This window comes from Nycticebus coucang, chromosome 6 (assembly GCF_027406575.1).
Source record: "Nycticebus coucang isolate mNycCou1 chromosome 6, mNycCou1.pri, whole genome shotgun sequence".
In the NCBI taxonomy this organism is placed as follows: domain Eukaryota; kingdom Metazoa; phylum Chordata; class Mammalia; order Primates; family Lorisidae; genus Nycticebus; species Nycticebus coucang.
This window is the reverse complement of record NC_069785.1, coordinates 70,058,552-70,080,584: the sequence shown is the minus strand read 5'-3', so window position 1 is coordinate 70,080,584 and position 22,033 is coordinate 70,058,552. Positions and strand designations below refer to the sequence as shown.

At 37.9% G+C, this 22,033-nt stretch overlaps 2 protein-coding genes across 3 annotated transcripts in view; both read right to left on the bottom strand.

Moving 5' to 3' along the window:
• IQCH (IQ motif containing H) overlaps positions 1-22,033 on the bottom strand; it is a 296,182-nt gene that overhangs the window by 127,447 nt on the left and 146,702 nt on the right. For both annotated transcript variants that reach the window (XM_053596183.1, XM_053596184.1), the window contains 4 exons: positions 20,620-20,699; positions 18,797-18,835; positions 7,008-7,559; positions 6,242-6,308 (listed from right to left, as the gene is read on the bottom strand). In XM_053596183.1, coding sequence (XP_053452158.1) covers positions 6,242-6,308; positions 7,008-7,559; positions 18,797-18,835; positions 20,620-20,699 — 738 coding nt within the window. The remainder of the gene's footprint in view (positions 1-6,241; positions 6,309-7,007; positions 7,560-18,796; positions 18,836-20,619; positions 20,700-22,033) is intronic.
• Positions 12,128-12,864, bottom strand: LOC128589232 (U1 small nuclear ribonucleoprotein C-like). The gene has a single exon (XM_053596188.1). It carries the CDS (start codon positions 12,842-12,844, stop codon positions 12,365-12,367), a length of 480 nt encoding a protein of 159 aa, XP_053452163.1. The 5' UTR covers positions 12,845-12,864; the 3' UTR covers positions 12,128-12,364.

Here is a 22,033-nt window from a genome sequence, read left to right as displayed (position 1 = left end):
TAGTCAAATGCCACAATCCTTGGCTAAATTATCTATTTTTTTAGAGGCAGGGTCTTGCTCTTGCTCAGGCTGATTGCTAACACCTGGCTTCCAACCATCCTTCTGGCCTGGCTTTCCAAAGTGCTAGGATTATAGGTGTGAGCTACTGTGCACAATATCTTATAATAATCTGGAGAACTGTGATCTAGACATTATGGTTATACTCAGATTTTAATTACAGTGTGAAAGCACAAGATACTAGAGAGCAAGGCAGTGGGATACCAAGAGAAAGCAAGAGAGAGGTCAATATGGTTTTATTTATATAGTACACCCAGTGCCAGTTAGATTAAAATAAAGCTGTTTTGTGGGGGGCTGTTGAAGGGGATCAGGGAATTTCATTACGAGGATGTGGAAAACATAATAGGTATGTTTGGTGAGTTTTAAAAACACCCTCAAACCCAAGCGGGCCAAATGGATTCACCTTCAAAAGGGTAAGGACTTTCTCTTGTTCAAGTTTTTGTCAGTGGCTGGTATAATATTGCATTCAGCTGAAGCCAGTGATGCTCTCATTGTGGCCTGGGGACCTTGTGGGGAACCAAGACCCTTTCAGGGGATCTGCAAGGTCAAAACTATTTTCAAAATGGTACTAAGATGTTATTTGCCTTTTCAATCTTAGTCTCTCATAAATTACAAAATACAAAAAATTTATTGATACAATTTCAGATTCACATTGCAACTAAAACAAAATTATCATTGTAGAGTCTAGTACAGAGTCAAAGAAGAAGAGATATAATTATCTAAAAAGTTTATAAAATATATGAAATATTACCAATTTTCCAAACACTTATCTGTGTAGGGCCAGATTTTCTTTATAGGTCTCAACCCAAACAACAGTGCAACAGATAGAATACAGAAACAGATACAAGAATCCAACTATATTCTATTAAGAAATTAGCAAACTTGTTAAATAATGATACTCTTCTTACTTAAATTTTTATTTTGGAATATAGTTATTTTTGATAAATATATGTTCTTTAGGTTATATTGGTAATAGACTCATTATTGTTAATTTAAAATAAGTAAACATTTAAAAGTTTCTCCATTTGAGTTTCTAATACAGTAAATAATGATAGATATAACCCACTTATACCAATGCTCTTTAGGGTCTTCAATAATCATTATGAGTGTAAAGGAATCCTGAGACCAGAAAGGTTGAAAATCACTGAAGAAACATTTTAATGTTTCTTATGAGAATGAAGATTACAATGATTATAGTTTTGTTTTAAAAGATGCATGGAATACTTGACATCCACTTCAGTGCTATTTCTGTGTTTCAGGGAACAGCATCAGGAAGTTCAAGACCAATTGGACATATTACAGGGTCACGGGCCTAACTCTGATCTAACCAGTGAATGAATGTTGATTTGGATTACTTTGATAAATATAACATGAATGAATATAAACATGCTTTAGTTTGGGCTATAAAAATGTTTTCAAGTTTAAATGTACTTTGGTCCTGATCCCAAAAGATGTAGATATTTCTGGGAAATGCTATCTGGGACATCTTGGCAGTACATCTGTCCCAAAGATCTGGTGTGGCAACACTATAGCTGAATACTGACCCCATATTGTTGCCAAAATGTATCTTCAAGGCAGCAAAGATTGGACTGGAAGTCCTGATTTCCCAGCCCAAGGTGGAAGGAACAGAGTTTGTCTTGTCTGTCTCATATTGAGTTGTCAACTCAAATATGAGAAAGTAGAAAGGTGCCAATGTGCCTAGAGGCACAGTAAAAACTCAATTTCAGATCTAAGACTCGTGGCTGGGCTGCCATCTTCTACCTTGCCCCTCTCCACAAATGGAGGTGAGTTCAAGTTCTCTTCTCCTGGGAGAAGAGAACAGAGTCAGGAAGCAACCATCTTATATGCACTTGGGACTTTGTCAGGTGCACATAAAAGTAAGTTTTCCTATCTTTTCTTCTAGGCTTTTGTGACTATACATAAAAGCTGGGAGAATGTTGCTTTTCATGAACTTCACAATAACAAGATCCCTAATTTTTATGGGATTTTTATGGGAATGGAGTATTTTGGGGGACCACTAATTGTTTTAATCCTAAGGATAATTTGCTAAAATAATACCCAAAGAGAAAAAATATGAAGTTGAACTACCCCGGTTCCCCGAAAATAAGACATCCTCCGAAAATAAGACCTACTTACAGGAAAGATAAGACGTCCCCTGAAAATAAGACCTAGTGCATCTTTGGGAGCACACCTTAAAATAAGACAGTGTCTTATTTCCGGGGAAACAGGGTATATATCTACCTTCTGATCATTAAATAAATTATAGCAATGAAATGAAAGATTACTTGGAGAAAAGAAAATAATCTTATCTCAATACATCTCCTATTTTTATTTTAAAGGAGGAAGAGAGCTAAGAGGGGAAACTTATCCCTGGGGGTTTAATTGGCTGGCGGTGGCTTCGTATACTTGCTCATAGCATCAGAGCCAAATACTCAGCACAACTCATTTAATGTCTATATATTTTAAAATGCCACTGAGTTTATATTTCACAACAAGTAATGCGGTGTAATAAAGAAATACAGGAGTTAAATTAAAAGTGCAGGAAATAACTTGGCCAAAGAAACTGGAAGTAAAATCAGTTTGTAGGTTTTATTTGAACATAGGTTTTTCCCAGAGGAATTAGGATTCTTTGTTGCAGTTCCTTCTTATTTGACTGATAGATTTCACTTCAAATAGACCCTAATATTCCATTCCTGCTATGAGCCACTGTAGATGATTTTGTTATAATCATATTTAATTAATAAAAATGATAAAAATATGCAATATCCAATTAAGAGGTCAGCCTATATATTTTGGAAAGGATGATTTTTTTTTTTGTTACAAAATTACAAGGCCAATTAGATTCTTTGGACAGCTAGTCAATAGCATTCCACCTCTCCTGTGTGTTGAAAATCGCTAAAAATGTTTGTTACACTTAGGGATACTACCTGAAATATATAATAGTCAATTAAGTTTCATTACCACTCTTTTCAAAGAGGTTACACTGCAATGTGTAATTGTCTTAATGTTCATATTATCAAGCCATGGATAACAAAATACTTTATAAAAATTTTGTGGTCAGAAACATTACCAAAGCGCTATCCTTTCTGTGATCACCAGTATGAAGAATGTAATTATTCCCTTGTGTGCAAAACTGCATATACAAATAACCAAATGCCTACAACTACAATATATTATGCAGTTATCAGCTACTTAGCTTTCACTTTAAGGGTTCAAACAAGTTAGTACAGCCTCAATTGGCTAGAGACCTGGTGTAATTACGTGTAGAGCTAATTCTACAGCAAATTTCCTACAGAAAGAGAAACAGAGGGCAAGGCTGAAACTTGTTTAAATGCCTGCCTGAAACTGATAATCCTCCTGATTTTGACTAATGAATTAGTCTCAACACTGGAAATGAAATTATTTCATTGAATAGATTAGGGAATTTTTGCAGCGTGTTTAGAGAAAAAAATTGCTTCACTTTCATCTACTTCTTTTTTTTTTTTTGAGACAAGAGTCTCACTCTGTCCCCCTGAGCAGAGTGCTGTCGCATCATAGCTCACAGCAACCTCAAACTGCTGGGTTTAAATGATCCTCTCACCCCAGCCTCCTGAGTACTATTTTTATGAACTACATAGGTAAGCCCCTGGTGCATGTGACAAATAAGCCTGTTGTATATACCCGAAATCTTCTTGAAGGATTCCCAAGGGATATGGTACATGAGAAATAGGCATCCCATATCTCAAAAAAAAAAAAAATAGCTATAGCTTCAGAATTCTGTCTGCAGAATAAGTAGGAGGTGACAGTTGGCTGTTACTTAAACTTAATTTAACATCTGTAAGTCATTTTTATAGAACCTAAAACACAGGTTGTAGAAAGAAATATTACATGATTAAAGCCCAAGTATTACTTTCTTGTGAAAAAATGTGCAATCATTTATTGGTTTTGACTTTTTAGAGGCAGAGTCTTGCTCTGTTGTGTAGGCTAGATTGCAGTGGTGTGATCATACATCACTGCAATCTCAAACTCCTGGGCTCACGTGATCCTCCTACTTCAGACATCCATGTAGCTGGGACTATAGGCATGTGCCACCACACCCAGCTAATTCTTTGAAGAGCTGGGGTCTTTCCATGTTGCTCAGGATGGTCTCAAACTCCTGGCCTCAAGCAATGCTCCCACTTTGGCCTCCCAACGTGCTAGGATTATAGGCGTGAGCCAATGCATCCAGACTAAATGGTCTTTTTAAGTGCTCAATTGAGAAAAACATCAGAGTTCGTTTTTACCTCTTAGAAAACATATAATCATCAGTTTTTCTTTAAGATGGCTATTATGTTGCTAATAAATAAATATTACTATAGTAGAGAGGATCGTCATATTTATCATGTATTTATGTAAACTAAAGATGTGTAATCTAGAAGTTAACTAGTCTTGATATCAGATTTAAAATAATGCTTTCTAGTTCTAGTTTCTTTGATCAGATTATTCTCCTACTTAATTTATAGCCCTTTTGAAATTTTAAGATATTTTCATTTAAAATTATTTTTATTCCATAGCAGTTAACATTTCCATTACTTTCAAATTTTTACTTCTTTGGCAACTGTGTGGTATTAAGCTTCTCTGCAGTGCTGACCACATGGAAGTTCTCAGGAGGGTGAAGAGGTGGAAGTGAAGGAAGGAAGAAGTTTATGGATACTAAGTGGGGGCTTTATTTCTAGGTCTAGTTTTGAATAAAATCAAGAAAGCAAAACAAAATTTTCTATATAATGTCACGTCACGTCCACAATTAGTCGCAGAAGCAAAGCCTCTTGTACCTTATTCTAGAGACTCCAGTTTTTAATTGGGTCTGCAATTAGCCTCTCTGGCTGCAATCAATTACAAGTGCAATTTTTGTGTGTGAACTAATTTTTTGTGCAAAAGTAGTCCCATCAACCCCCCCCCCAAGTTAGAATGAAATTCAGATTGGTCTTACCTCACATCCTAATAAGGAACAAACTTCTTCTGTGAACCATAAAGGGAGCCAAAAATAAAAGGCTCTGTGCAATTCAAGTGTTTTTTTTTTTTAAACTTTTCTAAAAGTACTTAGATCCTTTATTCTAGAAAAGTTTACACTATTTTATTACTATTCATGTTTTGCTAATTTAATTATATTTATATAATAATTTTAATGTTTTTTCTTTCCATATTAGTATTTAAATGTGTTATGTTTCTATGCTACATGTGCTACAGAAACAAGTATACTCACACATGAGCACAAATAAATCATAATCCAGAATTCTATTCAAATAGACCACTCACTAAAAGGCCTTAACAAAGAGCTAAAAATGTAATATAGAAATTCAGTGGATTTTGCTGTTTGTCAAAATTGTACTGAGTCAGCTTAGTGAGTGACCTCACCAAGAATATTTAACATAGGAGGTAGAAGCAAAAGAAAACAAAATAAAATAAACAAGCAAACAAATCCCAAACATGTTGATAGCAGCTCATGTCTTAAAAGAACTTCCAATGCAAATTTCTGAAATTCCCAATGTCATTGTGGCATACCTATTTTACCAGTATATTTCAGACAACAGCTTTTAAGCTCCCCAATTCATAAATGTAATTAAATAATTACATTAGTGCTAATTAACATGAAACTGCAGATTATTTAAGCGCAAAAAACACTATTCAACTTCTTAATTATTCTTGTTCACACAGCATTTCCTTTTGCTCAGGCGCCCTAGGTGCAAATAAAGCATCCCATCTGCTCGTAATTAGAACTAAATAATTTCAGAGAATGTAGCTTATCATTTTGACTGCACATTTGATTAAAAACAGTGTACAAGCAATATCCTGGCTTATTGGCGTAACAGCAACAACACACACAAGCCTGTGTTCTTCTATCATTAAAGAAGATCGAAAACATTATCTGTTATTTCAGGGGGAAAAATACAACTTTTTAGTTCATTTCATACAGATGAAAGCGAATTACAGCAAATCACCTCTCCACTGAATAGCAGCCCCCAGATAATGACTTTATTTGCTTAATCCCCAAATTAAACGCCGTTTCAAGTGAGGGCCCTGTGTTATTACTCTCATCATGTTGAGAACATTTTCCTGCCGAGACCAATTTGAATAAAACAAGGGGCCTTCCTTGAACTCAATCAAGGAGCCATAATGTGGTGGGTAATAGAGGTTGCTGATAGATTTGCAGGCAAAAGTGTTATACCTAATGATGGGATATGGATAATAGTCCTCCTGGAGGTCCTGATGCGATTCCAGTTGGCTGCCAGATGCTAAAAATCAAGAAGAGCATTGATCAGTGACAGGAAGCTGTAGTGGATTCATCTAGTCAAACTTCAGCTGTTTTTCCACTGTACAGTTAAGCCAGGCATAAATTATATTAATTGATTTAATTACATACTTAAAACATCTTCCCCAATTAATTTAATTAGGTGGCTACATGATGCTACTGGCAGGGGAAGATTAGAGGCAGCTCACTTAATTAACAGAATATGAATGAAAAAAAGAGAAAGCAAACATAAATGAAATTGTGAGCACTAATTAAAAGGCTGTCTGCAAACTTAAATACTTTCTGACAAAGTGGTGACAGCAATGTAGACAAGAGAGGATTTTTTTTCTCAGCAAATTATAGTGCCAGAAGGTATATATAGGGAGAAAGGTAATGCAGTGAAAACATTGATTTTCTGACAGAACCACCACAGTCAGAGTGAAGGGATCTTTTTTCCTATAGAAAAATTGCAACAGATTTTGCAGACGCAAAAGCCAAATTCCTGGTTAGGGGTAAAATATGCTACATGAACAAACATGGGGTTTGTGCATCGTACATGGAGAGAAAGTAAAAAGCATGAGAGGCTGAGGGAGAGGGTAGTCAGAGAGAGAAGGGGAAGATGAAGAGACAACTTGTTGTGATCGCTCAAGTAAGAAATGTTTAGAAAAAGAGGTCTGCCTTAACAGCTGGCAGCCTTGTGCACCTTAGCTCGAATGCGGAAATTCTCCAGGTGTCTCTGCCGTGACTCCCTTAGGATCTTCCTTACTCGAATCTTATGGCAATATAAAAGCCAAGCGATGGCAATCACCCCCGACGCCCACTTCTGCTGGCGGTACGCCTGAAAGAATTTTCTTGTTGTGTAGCATTTCCATGTAGCTTGGATCTTCACAGCAGCCTCTGTCTCTCCATCCTGACCCTTGTACCTCTGCCCGGGAAGATTTAACAGCATTTGGACGTCTCTTGCATTCTCCAACACTGAAAGAAGTTCATATTTGGTAAGTTTATTCTTCAGCTCAAACTCTGGAAGGAGAGCCACCAAATTCTTCCCTTTGATTTTGACTTCTGGTATTGCATAGTCCCTGAGAAACTTCTCAATGTGTTCCAAGAGAGAAAAAATATTTCCCCAAACTGAGTTAAAACGTTCCTTGAATGCCAAGAAGTCTGGGGATGCCTTGTCTATGACACCATTATAAATAGCAAAGTCATAATTCCACAGTGCTTTTGCAGGTCTTGAAGGCACCACAACTTTCACGACCTGTGGAAAAAAAGTTTCCAGAGATGAAATATAGTGTGATCTCCTTTCTATGACTAGTTCAGACACACACTGTCACATTATCATTTACTACTCAGTGATGAGAAGGTATGGATCCCAGCATTGATTTATCAGATACATGTCATAATATGAAAGTGTGGCTAGTATATATCATTAAAACCCAGTACCAGAGGATATCTTACAGATCACTCAAAGCTATTAATAATATTTTATGAAAGTGTTATAAAAGGGCTCAAGGAACTGAAACTTATGCAATTAGTTGACTTTGATATGGCCAGCTTACCCCTACTATTACGTTATCTGCAATTTACTTTTTACACATGCATGCCTGGTCTCAGAGAAGCAAGTTGCTGATTACTCATTACTTATCTACCAGTCCTGAGAAACAACAGGGTGAAGCACTGCTTTGCAGGCTTCAGGATAACTTCAAATATGCCATTAAAAGCTGTTTCTGACTTCCTAGCGCATCACTGGTTTTTGTTTAGAGCTCTCCTGCCACCTTCTCCTATATCCAGGGTGATTTTTACAAGGAGCATCATGTTGCATGGTCTCACCTTCGTTATTTTCTAGTTTTCTCTTGACAAGTGTTCTTTTATTAAATCTGATGTCTTCTTAGGGCATATCCCCAGGTAGATATGTTACATCCCCAGGTAGATTAGAATCAGAAATCTCATAACAAATAAAACCAAGGAAGCATTTGCTTTTCATTTGGTCCCTATCTGTATTGACTGAAATTTTAAGTCATGGAAATATACTACTTTTATTTCTAAATGTTAAGAGGAGCTCTCTAAGAATGGGATGATGAACAACTTTTTTCTTCTTTATACTTTTCTATATTAAAAGAAACCCAGAGTAAATGCTATTTTCAAAATTAAATCAGAACAGTTTTGGATGACAATAGCAACTCAGAATTGTCACCCCAGTTTAAAACAAGGGAAATTTTGTTGTATCTCTGTAACCACTATATTTTAATTATTGAAAACTGTTGCACTACAACCACTGACACTCTGCCCTGTGGTCTAAATGGCCGGAGGAAAAGGCAGAGAGGAAAAGGGAGGGCACAGATGTTTCAGTCCTTGAATACAGCCAGGTATTAACTTACTGTAATGATTGTTACAAATCCTTGCTTAGCGATTTAAAGAATAGATTGTCTTCAATATGTCAACATTTTCAGGTGACTCACACCTGAAAATGGGACGCCATGGCTGGTGGATTGCTGGACCTCAGGAGTTCCAGACCAGCCTGAGTAAGAGTGAGACCCTGTCTCTACTAAAAATAGAAAAACTAGCTAGTTGTTGTGGCAGGCACCTGTAGTCCCAGCTTCGTGGGTAGGAGTATCGCTTGAGCCCAAGAGTTTGAGGTTGCTATGAGCTATGATGACGCCATAGCGCTCTATCCAGAGTGACAGAATGAGACCTTGTCTCAAAAGAAAAATTAAAAAAGTCAACATTTTCAGACATTATAAGTCCATCTTTACTAAATTGTAAAAGTATATTGCTCTCTGCATTTTGAAGAGTTTTCATAAGATTCAAAGGAAAAAAGAACCAATTAATTTATCAACTGGTATGCCACAGCACTGTGTTAAGTGTTACTACAATAGATTGCTCATACTGTACCTTTACTAAATAAAAGTTAATTGAGAATAATTAACAAATTCAAGACAGAACGTTATCTAAGAGAAATGTAAACTAAGAGATATATTTACAATAAAAGCAAACACAAGAAATTTTTAAAACCCTTCAAATTCTTTTTCTTTTCTCAGGTTCTGGGCAGTGGAATAATTAATGAGACTGTCATTTCAAGTAAAAATGCTGAAAAGCAACTGTTAGTTCCCAAAGGGGAAATTTCCTCTAACTGTAGAATTGAGCTTTAAATAGCAGTGAACTTTTGTATATTTTTAACTTAAGAGTTGTTCTAAGGCCTAAGAATGATATAAAAAGTCCCCTTGCCAAGATTTTAGCCCTTTATGACCTAATCAAGGCACCAGAAGAGAATGCAAGCTGTCTGATAAATGGAAATAAATGCCTTCTTCTCAAATAGACAAGAAAAAATTAGAGAACCAAAGCCTCCTTTAGCAGACATCGGTGCCGGCAGGAGGAGCTGTGACTCCTGGTAGAGGGCAAGTGGCCCATGTTCCAACAGAAATGGCTTCTGGCCACCTTTATGCTTCTCTTCAGGAATGGGTTGTGATGGTAGAAAGGTTGGAATTCAGTAAAGAATGACAATCCTTCATCAGTGAGGAACAGACACACAAAATAATCACAGATGGACATGTACAGCTCTGGCTGGTCCTGCCAGTCCCATTCCATACTGTCAACCAAGACTCTGAGAATCCCCTAAGAAGTCAATCTATGGATGGGAAATTTGCCATAGAATCTTGTTTACTTGGTGATGTTTAAATATTTGTGAAATTCTTTATCTTTACAGAGAATCATGTGAAATTGGAAATGGAACAACCTTGGGAGAAGTTCAAAAAGAAGAGGATTCTTAATGCTTCTTTAGGACAGTCCCTTTCCATGGGGTAGGTGTAGGGTATTTGTACATCAACATATGCATTTTAGACCTTCTGAAAAAAATAGCCTTGGGTTATTTTTAGAATTTATCAGTGCCTGTTTTAGAACAAAGGGATTACACCTTCCTACCTTCTTGGATGCTATTCCAGCAAAGACCAGCTCTTGAAGGAAACACACTCTTGGACCTCAAGTACACCACTCAGGCACTGGGAAACTATGGGTTTGGAGTCAGCTAAAGCATAACTGTAGTACATCTGTCACAGAGAATGCCACACTCGGGAGCACTTTAGACTCAGAGCAAGAAAAGACATGCCTCTCAAGAGAAAGGCTTCCCAAATTAAAGCAGTGCATCAGCATTGTGAAATCCATTGAGCAGGTAAAGACAAAGCTGCTTCACAGCCTGCTAGGAATAAGAGCCCTGATTAAAGGTCACACCATGCTTCAGGTTCCAGCGCCTTCTGTCTTTCTTCCTTTATTATTTGTCTCCATGAACTTTTGTTGTTCATTTGTTGGTTTTCCTTCTTTCTCTCCTTACCTTTCTTTTTACCTTCCTTTCCCCTCCCTTCTCTCTTTTTCCTTCTCCTCCCTTCCTTCTTTTTTTTTCCTCTTTCCCTTCCTCCCTCTCTTTCCTTCTCTTTTTATTTAAGATGTGCTGTATTTTCAATGTGATATTGACTAACTCAATAGCAATTTTTTTCCTTCTAATGGGAATGGATCTCTGTTGAGGCCTTGCATTCTTAGTTGGTCCTTCCTGGGACCACAGCCATCCTTTTACCGTTGTGAGATTGCTGCATTCATAACCAGCCCACACAGAGCCCAGACCTGTGGCTGTGGCCTAATTATTAGCGTCCTGCTCTAACTAACTGAGTCAACTAGCTGGGAAATGCTTTCTTCATTTTCAAAGTGTAATCACTAATTAGGTAACTTTGGGAGTTTCTGGAGTCGTTATTTAGGGAAAATTCTAAATCTAAAACAAAACAAAAAAGAAGGTGGGATGATGATACCTATATTAGTAAGTCATAGATGTGAAGCAAAATAGAAGGGCCTAGCATTGCATTCTTAAATTTAGAAATAACTACCTCAAAGAAAAATTTCGGAAAAAAGGAATGTGTTTTCTAAGATGAATGTCCTTATGAAAAATATTTTATTCGTATACGTAGAAAGTAGTGGGTATAGGATTAAATTGGATCTCTAATTTGTATGTAAGCAGGAACTCCCTAGGGGCAAATGATTAGCATATGGGATAATCCAACGTGGATATCATCCTTACAGAATGATAATCATACCATTGCCTACAAAGATAGATTAGAATACTTTTGAAACTATAAGCCAATGTTTAGTTAAATACCAAAACATATCCGTTAGTAATTTGCCTAAGCACTAGGCAACTGTATGGTATAAGAAAGAAAAGGTTCTTCCTGAAGATTATGGCTGTGAGAGCTTAGCTTCACAATATGAGCTTTTATTATTACCCAAAGGCCAGGGATACCAGTTGTCTGACTCTTGTCTGATAATCATATTTTGTTGAGGGGTCATGATGTGTTGAGCTTTGTACAGAACAAACATCAGGACCTCAGATGGCTAGAACAGTTTGAAAGATACATACGGTCTTCAGAAAGAGAAGCTGACCTAACCAGGGGTCACGTACTGAGCATAAACACAGCCCTGAATGTTAGAACACAAGGAATCATGAAGGTCATTGGCATTGCATTTTACTCAGTAATGTATATTATGGGCCCAGGGAAATGACCCTTGGCCCCAAAGTCTGACTAACATGAGTTCAAATCCAAGCTCTGCTGGTACCTGTCACATACTCTGGGGCAAGTTAGAGAGGTCTGAATCTAAATTTTCTCATCTGTGCAAATGAAAGGTCCCTGCAGAGCTGCTGGGCTTATTATAATATGTGTAAAGAACTCTTCACGGTGCTTCACCCCCATTTGGTGTGGCTATTACTACGGATAAAGAAACTGGGGCATGGAGAGGTTAAATGACTTGCTCAAGATCATAAAGCTGGTTGGCAGGTCTTTTTTTTTTTTTTTAACTAAAACAGTTAACAATTTTATTTTCACATTTCACAATACAAATGAAAACTGCCCCTTTTTCTGGTTCCACTTTTCCCCTTCAAAACTATTCTTACTCTCTCTTTGATAGGAAGGGGGAGCAAGTTTTCCTTATCATGCTATTAAGAAAACACCCAGCGTCACAGCACCATGATCTCTTGGTGAAGCAGAACAAGGAATATAAAACTGACAGAAAGAAAACTCCCCTCTATCCTTATCTGTCTGGTCGAGTCATTTCAGGACGAGTGGGCACCATCATGGGACGAGCAGGAGGTCTCATCACTGGGGGCCCAGGCATCATTGGCATGTGACCTCCCATGGGTGGCCTCATTCCAGGAGCAGGTCCCACTGGCATCATCCCAGGAGGAGGAGGACCCATCATTGGCATCATGGGAGGGGCCCCCATATGTGGTGCTGGCATCATACCAGGACAAGGAGGACCCGGAAGACTGGGGGGAGGTGGAATCATCGCCCCTGCAGGAGGAGGAGCCGAGAATGGAGTAGGAGGTATTTTTCCTTGTTGAAATGCAGCCGTTGTTTTGTCAATCAGGCTCTGGGCCTGCTCTTCCATCCATTTCTGATAATAGTCTTTCACATTCTCTTTGTGCTTTCTCCCACTGCAGTGTGTCTTCCTCACAGATGGAGAGTCATGGGTGAGATAGGTATCGCAGTAATCACAATAAAACTTGGGCATATTCTCTCCTGGCCGTTAGTGACTCCCGGCAGGTCTTCTTAACTTCTAAGACATTATGTTTGCTACTACAAGACAAAATTCTGTTCTTAAGCCTCCTGGGTCCATACAAAACTAAAGGATGGAGAAGTACTGGGTGAAGGGTGTCTTTGATACCCTTCCATTTCCCTTTCCAGTCCCTCTTTCTTCCCTTTCAGTGCTTTCTCTTCCATAGCCTGCTCCGCGCTGTCCCCTGCACCCAAGCTACCAGTGCCCACAGCCTCATCTGTCCAGAACACTCTACGCCTCCTTACTGTGCTGTGCTCTCCTTACTCGCCTCCTACATCATAGCAAACCTGGCCTTAACCTGCTGTTTTTTCCTAGCTTATAGGCTGCAAAGCAATTTGTTAAAATGACCCCTATGAACATGCTAACGAAGATAACATAGTGTGATGGAAAGTGGTGGATTCGAAGCAATAACAGCTGGAATCTAATCTGTCACCACCTTCCTCTGAGGCCTTGGGAGGCCACTTTTTTTGTGGGGTTCCAATTTCCATTAAGGGATCATTCGGGGCACTTCTAATTTTGATACCCTATGGCTCTCTGACTTAACATGCCACCTCTCCAGGGGTATTGGCATTTTAATAAACTTCTGGAGCTAATAAAGCCACCAAGTCAAATCCAATTGCCTCCAGTGGCATCACTTTATGCACCATGAAAAAGACCCAGGGAATTTTTTTCCTTTTCTGCTTTTAGATCAAAAACTCTTTCCAGCAACTTTCAAACCAAAATAGATGAATAGCTGCCCACACTATCTAATGTGTAAGGGTAGTCATGGGGACAGAACCCCAAAAAGTGATATTCTAATTTTCTGGGGCCTGCAAGTCAATTGCTTTCAGTTTGTAGGACCCAGAAACCGCCTAAGCCTTAAATGCCAATTGAAAGTGAGAGTCAGAGTCCTTAACCTTTGCAAAGAGAATAAAAGGCAAAAACAGAGAACTCATTGAGCAGAGACATATAAAGGAAGAGAATTAAGTGTAAAGGCCACTCAGATCAGCGCAATTTTCTAGGAATAATTTCTGCAATTGCTTTGAAAGGTATCTTTATTCAAATGAGTCTTCCTGAACTCTGAAACACTTTCCGAGGAGAAAAAATCCTCACACTTTGATGCATTCTTATGAAACAAAAACACTCAAAGGATCAAATTCTGGTTGAAGATCAAACAGAACAGAATTAGGAAAATTTTTTTAAATAGATGAGGTCTATTTTCAGTCAAATGTGACGTTTCTTTTTCTAGACACACATTTCATTTTGCTGCTGCATCAAGGTCATCTTTTCTGTTACCCTCCTAATATTTCTGTAACATGGTTAGGAACCACTTGGCATAATTACGATGGAGGGGCTGAGCCTGCTGAGGATATGTCAGGAAGCCTGACAAGATGAGAATCAAAATCAGCCTGGATTCCTCAATCCATGAGCCTAACGATATTTTCATCACTTTCCCTAAAATATGGGAAATAGAACAATCCTCAAAAAGGATTGCTATAATCACCAGCATAAAGCTTGACATTCCAATTTTCTAGAAGAAAAATGTGTGGATATTTAAGTCTGTTGATCAAAAATCACTAAAGAAAACTTGCAGAATTCTTATAACACTCCACCGTGTCACATTCTCTATTCCTATGTATGAATCATGCTTTATTTTTCTTTATAACACCATTCTTCTGACAGTTGCATTAAACATCTATGTATTGCCTGTCCCTCTCACTAGAATACCAATCCCAACAGGGCAAGGACTTGGTTTGCTTTGTTCACTGCTGTATCTCCAGTGCCTGGTACACAGCAAAAGGTCAATAAGGATTAGTTGGATGAATGAATGAATGTGTGAATACTAACATTTAAGCTCATAGCCACTTGGATTGGGTTCACAGCACAAAGCTGTTCTGTGATCATACAATTTATTTGTAAATGCTTAGCTTGAGTTTTGGCTACTCAGATTAAAAAATGTCCATACCCTTTGACCAAGAAGTTCTACCTCTAGGAGGTAGCCTAAATTCAAAGATTTACAAACGAAGATAAAGATGTTCAAGGCAGTTTTATTTATAACAGAGAAGACAAGAAATAATTTATTAATATGATTAATAATTTGACATTTACTACTTAATGTTGAATAACATAATGGCTAAGAAAATTATGGTATATCTTTAATACAGAATATTATATAGCCATTAAAATGTTTCAAAATAAGTTTTAAATCTTATATATAAAGGCTTATGATAAATTTTTAGATGAAAAGAGTAAAATTACAGTTAAATATCCAATATGATATCACCAAGGGAATATGCCAAAATTTAAACAATATCAAAGGGTTGTGACATTATAGGAAAAAAATTCTTAAATACTTTGCATATTTTTTTTCCTTTCTGAACTTTTCAAACTTTGTATGAATGATCAGGTCATAATTTGGTAAATGAAAGGGATAAAGTAAAAAAATAAAGATAGTTTGTAGCTTGCCAATAGTTTAACCCTTTTCCTGGTATGTATAAGTAAAATTATTAATCACATGTAATAAAAATGTACAGTTAGACAATGCTGTTAAGATCAAAAACAATTTTTATAGCCTTTTCTTGTCAACTATAAGAAAAGTTTTGTAAGAATAGCAAGAAAAAAATGTTTTGCAAATAAAACCACATACTGTTAGTTCATTTAAAAAGTTTATTGCCAAAAATGCAAAGAAGAGTTGGCAATTTCTATGAATTAGAGAGAATGGTAACTGGTTTTAAAAGATTCTAAAGTTTTTCTTCTGTTTTTATACTTTTTTCTCTTCTTTCTTTAATATGGTAAGTTAAATGAGGAAGTAAGAGAGAAAATGAATCCTAAAAAATAAAACAGCCTGGGCTTACTTTTGAATCTTATCTTACATCTCCAGGTTGTAGAGTTCTGGTTCTTGTCAAAATAAGACCCACTCTCTCTTCTATCATCTAGGGCAAGAGAAGAAAGGAGACTAGAGGGTGTTTGGAGCACAAAGTCAATCAGGGTGGTGCCCTGCACTCTTTAAGAAGTAGGCTCATTCCCTTACCAGATATGATATGTTAAAGCCAAAACTGCTGTTAGATATTGCCTTGTGGTTTTGAAAGTTATAAGGCCTGGAACAATTTTGCTCAAACACCCTATAATTTGATGACAAAGATGTAAAATAGATAATCGAGATGTTGTGGGTGGGTGGGGCCTAGAGAACACCTCCCTTCCCTGGAACTTCCATTTTTCTCTTTCCTTGGGGTTGTGGGGTGAGGAGTGGGGGGGATGTGGAAGCACCTTAAAAATACCAATCTGGGGCAGTGCCTGTGGCTCAATGAGTAGGGCACTGGCCCCATATACTGAGGGTGGTGGGTTCGAACCTGACCCCGGCCAAACTGCAACAAAAAAATAGCCGGGCTTTGTGGCGGGTGCCTGTAGTCCCAGCTACACGGGAGGCCGAGGCAAGAGAATTGCCTAAGCCCAAGAGCTGGAGGTTGCTGTGAGCTGTGACGCCACAGCACTCTACCGAGAGTGACAAAGTAAGACTCTGTCTCTCAAAAAAAAACCCAAAAAAACAAAAAACCAAAACCAATCCGGTCCAGTCTCTTTTTTATACAGATTAGAGAAAATGAGTCCAGATGTCACACATTGCCTGACTAAAATAGTTGAGCTGATTTCACTCATAAAATAATTGCAGTTTTCTTTTTTTTTTGTAGAGACAGAGTCTCACTGTACCGCCCTCGGGTGAGGCTCCAAATTTGAGATTTACATGCTATCACCCAAACCTATTCTTTCTATACCAAAGGAAGCTTTACAAAGCGGATATTGCTTAGGAAATAGGATTTTCTTCTTCAATTTGAACTTTTTTCCTTTTTCCTTTGGAAAAATTTTTGGAAAGGTTTTGAACATACAGAGGAGTATAAAAAACAATATAAAAACTACCATGGACACACTCTTTGTTAATTTTTTGTCTTCTTCGCTCTCTAAGAGACCCCTCTTATTTCTTTTCAGCCCCATTCCTCTCTCCCTCTTCCCCCTCCACAGGACTAAACACACCCAAGACTTTAGACTGTACTCTTATAGTACGATGAGTACATTTGTTTGTTTGCTTGTTTTACCCATAAAAGTATATTTTTATTATTAAAATAGCAATTAAACTTAAATAGACCTTAAGACAGTTGTTAATATGCCCGCCTTAAGATAATAAAAAGATTAATTGCTGACAGAGACAATTTTAGCAACTTCAAATCTTTGAATTGGATCCCTGAAAATAAAGATTGCTTAGATTTCTATCCCCCGCCCCCACTGGATTTTTAAAAATAACTATTATAGACTCTACTATAGTTTTTCATGGAACCTATGCAGAGCCTGACTCAAACTTAATATTCATCTTCTTGAGTTTGGGTTATTTGGTAAACTGAACTAGAAGATAAAAAAAGGCTGTTGAAATCAGAGTCAAAAAAAGCAAATATGACAGCAGAGGTGACAACTGCTGTCTAACATTGAAAGGAAAAAGACAAAAAAGATCTGCAATTTTCTCTATTCAATATCAAGTGCTGGTCACAGAGTAAACACTTAATACACGTTAGTGCCAGCAGCAGTGACAGCGGCAGTGGTAATAGCAGCAGGAGTAGTTGGTTTTGAAGACTGGCCCATGTGGTATGGTATGGGGAGAGGGCACAAACTCTGGAGCTGGATCCTCTGTGCTCCTTTACCATATGGGTGGGCTGGGGACAAGGACAGCACCAAGGTTTTGTGGCTGCTGTGAGGGTTCCGTAGGTATGGAAGGTCCTTAGTGCCATGCACACGGCCAAGCCCAATCAACATTAGTAGTCATAAATATTCCAGATAAATAATGCCTTGGTGTTCTTAAAGAAAATGGTAGTTTTGAAGTGCAGAATCAAGCTCACAATTTCCTTACAGTAAAAAGTCTCCAGGAGCTAGAGAAAGGATGTAATTGCACTGATTAGTTTATCTGGGGGAAACACGTCTAGGTTCAGAAAGATTATGCACTCATGGTTACAAATGCAGCCCTTTCTAGGTAAAGCTCTGCAGGAGTAAAAGGAGATCCAAAAAGTGGGCTCTTTTTCCTTGAAAAGGGTAGCTAAGTTTCCTCTGAAATTCTTATTAAGATCACCAAAAAAGGGAGGCCTAGAGGATACTTTTAAAAATGGATGGATGATTAATGATAAATCAGTGCATTATAGTTCCAAAGCACTTTCAAACACAGTAACTTACCTGATCCTTGCAAAGACCTTATGTGAAAGAAGGCCTTGTTCCTATTTGTCAGGGGAGGACAGTGAGGTACAGAGAATTAAAGTGACTTGCTCAAAGTTACTATATTAGTAACAGGAGAATCCTGTGCATTCTTGTTTCAAGTTCAGGGCTTTCTTACCCATGAATGGCTTTGTAGAACATTACTTGCTGGCATGTAATTGCCGTATGTGGCAACTATTTCATTTTTCCAAATTTTTGTTACTTCAGTTGTTACGGGCAGCTTAAGCCTAAATCCCATGCCCGTACTACATCCCACAGGCAGTATATGTATGTGCCCAGGCACACGCCTGCACACACGTAAGCACATGCTGGGAGACAATTGCATTTATTTTTTCCTTTTAAATCCTTTTAAAGTAGACTTTTAAAAGGTGAAAGTCCATGATTGAAGTTGAAGACTGATGTGATTCAGACAATTTTGAGGCTGCTAAATCATTTGTTTGGACGGAAGCCTGAGCAGTAATTTATTCCCAATAGAGGGCAAAAAAGGATTTTTCACTTTAAATGCAACCATGATTTTTTTTCCAAAAACATGATCTCATTTCTTTTATAAAGGAAGCTCAAAAGAACTTTTTGCTGCAGTCTCCAGCTGTCAAGAGGCCTCCCATACTTTTGCCCTCCAGCAAAAGGAAAGGACATCAGGTGACAGACCCCAAATTTCAACTAGTCACACAAATTACAGACCTTCTTATCATGATGTCCTCTTGACCTTCTGCCTTTCCCCTACAATGAAGAATAAGACACTGTTTAAATCAAAAGGACTCTCATGGGCAATTTTACAAAACAAATAGAAGGCTCCCTCCCTCCCTTGCTTCCCCCGCTGGGCCAGCCTGTTCCCTCTTTCCACACAGGCAGGAGCTAATAATTAGAAAGAACTTTTCAACCCCCAGCAAAGATGTTCTACTTGCCAAGCCCTGTTTGCTTTAAAGAAAGAGTTTGATAAAGTAAATATTTACAAAAATAACTATAATCAGATGCCAAGTATGACTTCTAGGGGACACACATTAAGAAGCAGTTACAAGAAAGGCCTTGTCTATGTGGCACCACACTGCATGGTGGTGGAGGCTCACTATTTCTCTTAGTCTTTTAACTTCTGTGCCCAGGACATCTCCCACAAAGTATATGAATAATTAAATTTACCATTGAAGAGTAAATTCAGAAATGTACCAATCCAGGAGCACAGGAAAAGTCATTAAAAATTACTGCTTCCAGCAGTTGGGGAAAGCTTTGAGAAGTCAACAGAGGAAATTAAAACCAGGGCTAATTAGCATTCAGAAAAGATGTCATTATTTTTAAAAGCTTTTTTTTTTTTTTTTTGAAGTAAACTGCTTCCTGGCTCAAACCTAGTCATAATATTTGTATTACCTGTAGATCTGTTATCTATAAAACCATGGGTCCTGAGCGGCTCCAACAGGGTGAGAATCAAAACAGGTGCCTCCGCCTGTTCCCATTATGCACATTAGCCCATGGCCTTCTCACAGCCTGTTAAACAGCTGAATTTGAAACAATAATGATGCTGGCCAAACACTTGCCCGAAGACCTGTCTGTCTGGGGATTTGGCCATTTACATTGATTTTTTAACCCACATTTTTCACGAAACACAAATATTTGCCATGGCAACTGGTGTGTCACATGACATGCTGCTACATAAATAGCCTGGAAATCTCTTAAGGGGAAACAACCTCCCAATTCTGAAAATACAGTAAAAACCTCTTGGAGGTTTGGGTGTTAAAAGATGAAGATCTGGGAAGAACAGGTGACAGTCTACTATGGAGACACAGCAGAATTAATTTCTCCGGTGCCACTTTTCAGTATCTTTTTTTCTTTTCTTATGAGAGCAGCTGAAAACATGACCACAGAGGGTAAGCCAGGAAAAGACTGCCAGCTGTCTCCTTTCTGTGGTGAAAAGTTTCAATTATCACAAGTTCTGTCTGGGGCCCATCAACATAGGAAATCAAGCTGTAAAAGTCCTGCATCTTCAAACTACAGGAATATCTGTGAGATGAATCACCTATGTTGTACTGTGAGGTACTAATATTAAAGAATACAAATATCTTCTCTTCTTCATTAAGGTACTCTGTGCAAAGTTGGAGATCTTGCCTTTTTAGCTTTGCCTTTTCATATGGTTAAAACAAATGGAATTCAGTAGAATCTCATAGTAACATATTCTACACAACGCAAATTTAGATATAAAGCAATAGACGTTATATCCTGGATTTCTGGACTTCTGACCAGCTAGCAACATAGACTGATCCAGTCATTTAGCTAATCTCACAATGATGCGAGATGATTTAATTTTTTAAAACCCCACTGATAAGGCTGTGGTATAGATGCCTTGTACAATAAGCTCCTATCTGCCTTAAAATCCAATGCATCCCAGCAGCACCTGAAATAGCACTTATTTCTATGTGAAAGGTACAACACTACAATGTGTGTATCACCAAAAATCTCATAGACAATTCTGTAAATAAGAACAATTTTCTTCCTGTAATTAGAAATACAAATACCTTTGATCCTTGTTTCTTGGGAGAGATGACCTTCACTTCTGCCGGAGGCTGCTGTGGTTTCTGAGGTACAGCAAGAGGCACTGTGGGTGGAGGTGGTGCAGTGTTACCTTTCCAGGAGAGGCTGAGTCATTGGATAGATGCTATTGGGTTTGCACCTTGAAATTCAAATAGCTTTGTCACCAGCTATATGCTCACTATCACTCTTTCCTGTATCTATTTAATGAAACCTATGTGATCGCTGACTTCAAAGGGAAAGCCAAAAGCATGGACAGGCCACAGTTCCATCAGAATACAAAGTCAGCCTGCCTGTGCCCATTGTCTAGATGAAAAGGCAAATTTTAAAAGCAGGCAAATTAGAATAATATTTGCTTTATAAAATGTTTCACTGTAAGATTTCTCTGAATAATCAGATTCCCAAGTTCATGTACAGGTAATTAATACAGCTACATATGATAGATTATTCTATTGTGTAGCCATTACGAAGATGAGTCTAAAAAACTTAAATGACTTGGGGAAGTGATGCAAATGAAAAGCACTGTAAAGATTATTGTTGTAAATTAATGAAATCTGTAGGTAACAACTTTTGGAGAACACACCTAGTCCATAGAGAGTGGACCTAGATGATACTTTCTCACCACACTTCTCCTGTTGCCTGGAAGCAACCCTGACTGCCCTTTAAAAATAGCCCAAGTTTGACATTCTCAGGAGAGAAAAATTCATACAGTACTCTTTCCAAGAAAGAAACAAATAATTTTATTTAAATAGTTAATTGAATAAAAGAAGTGAGGCTTCTTTTCATTCAATTCCCCAACTCAATCCCCACTTCTGTCACTCATTCTATAACCACAGTCTTAGAAGGAATTGATAGATATTGATCACAACCAGCACACTAGTAAAGGATATCAATACATAATTTAGACTCTCACTTTGAGGACTCACTTCTTTCAGATTGCCTCAAGTGGGCTACAAGGAATATCTTCAGCCATCTTTGAAAAAGGAGGAAGAATTGCAGAGCCTTAGCACTGAAACTTACCTTCACAAAAAGATTTGTTTGTTGCATCTGATCAACCCAGTTTTACAGCCAGTTTTCCCTGGCTTCTGGCAACAACTCTCCGTATCTGGTGCAGTCTTTACTCTCCCTTAGCCAGTGTGTGGTAATGTATGAAGGCCTCATTTGAAGCCTATAAGTTTTTGCCTTGACTTCTATACTCTCCTGCTCTGGTATCCACCTTGGACTTCACTCTCCCATTTCTGAAGGTAAATTCATGTTCTGCTCCCAGAATGTGAATTCCCAAAGCTCCCAGGCTGCTTTGAATTACAGATTAACGAGTAAAACTTGTTTTTGCTTTTGTTGGCATACTTGGTATACTTTTTGTTTATTTTTTAGGTTCCTACAGGTTAAATTTATGGCTAA

Coding starts and splice junctions, on each gene's coding strand:
- LOC128589232 (XM_053596188.1), bottom strand. CDS start 12,844: ATGCCCAAGTTTTATTGTGATTACTGCGATACCTATCTCACCCATGAC.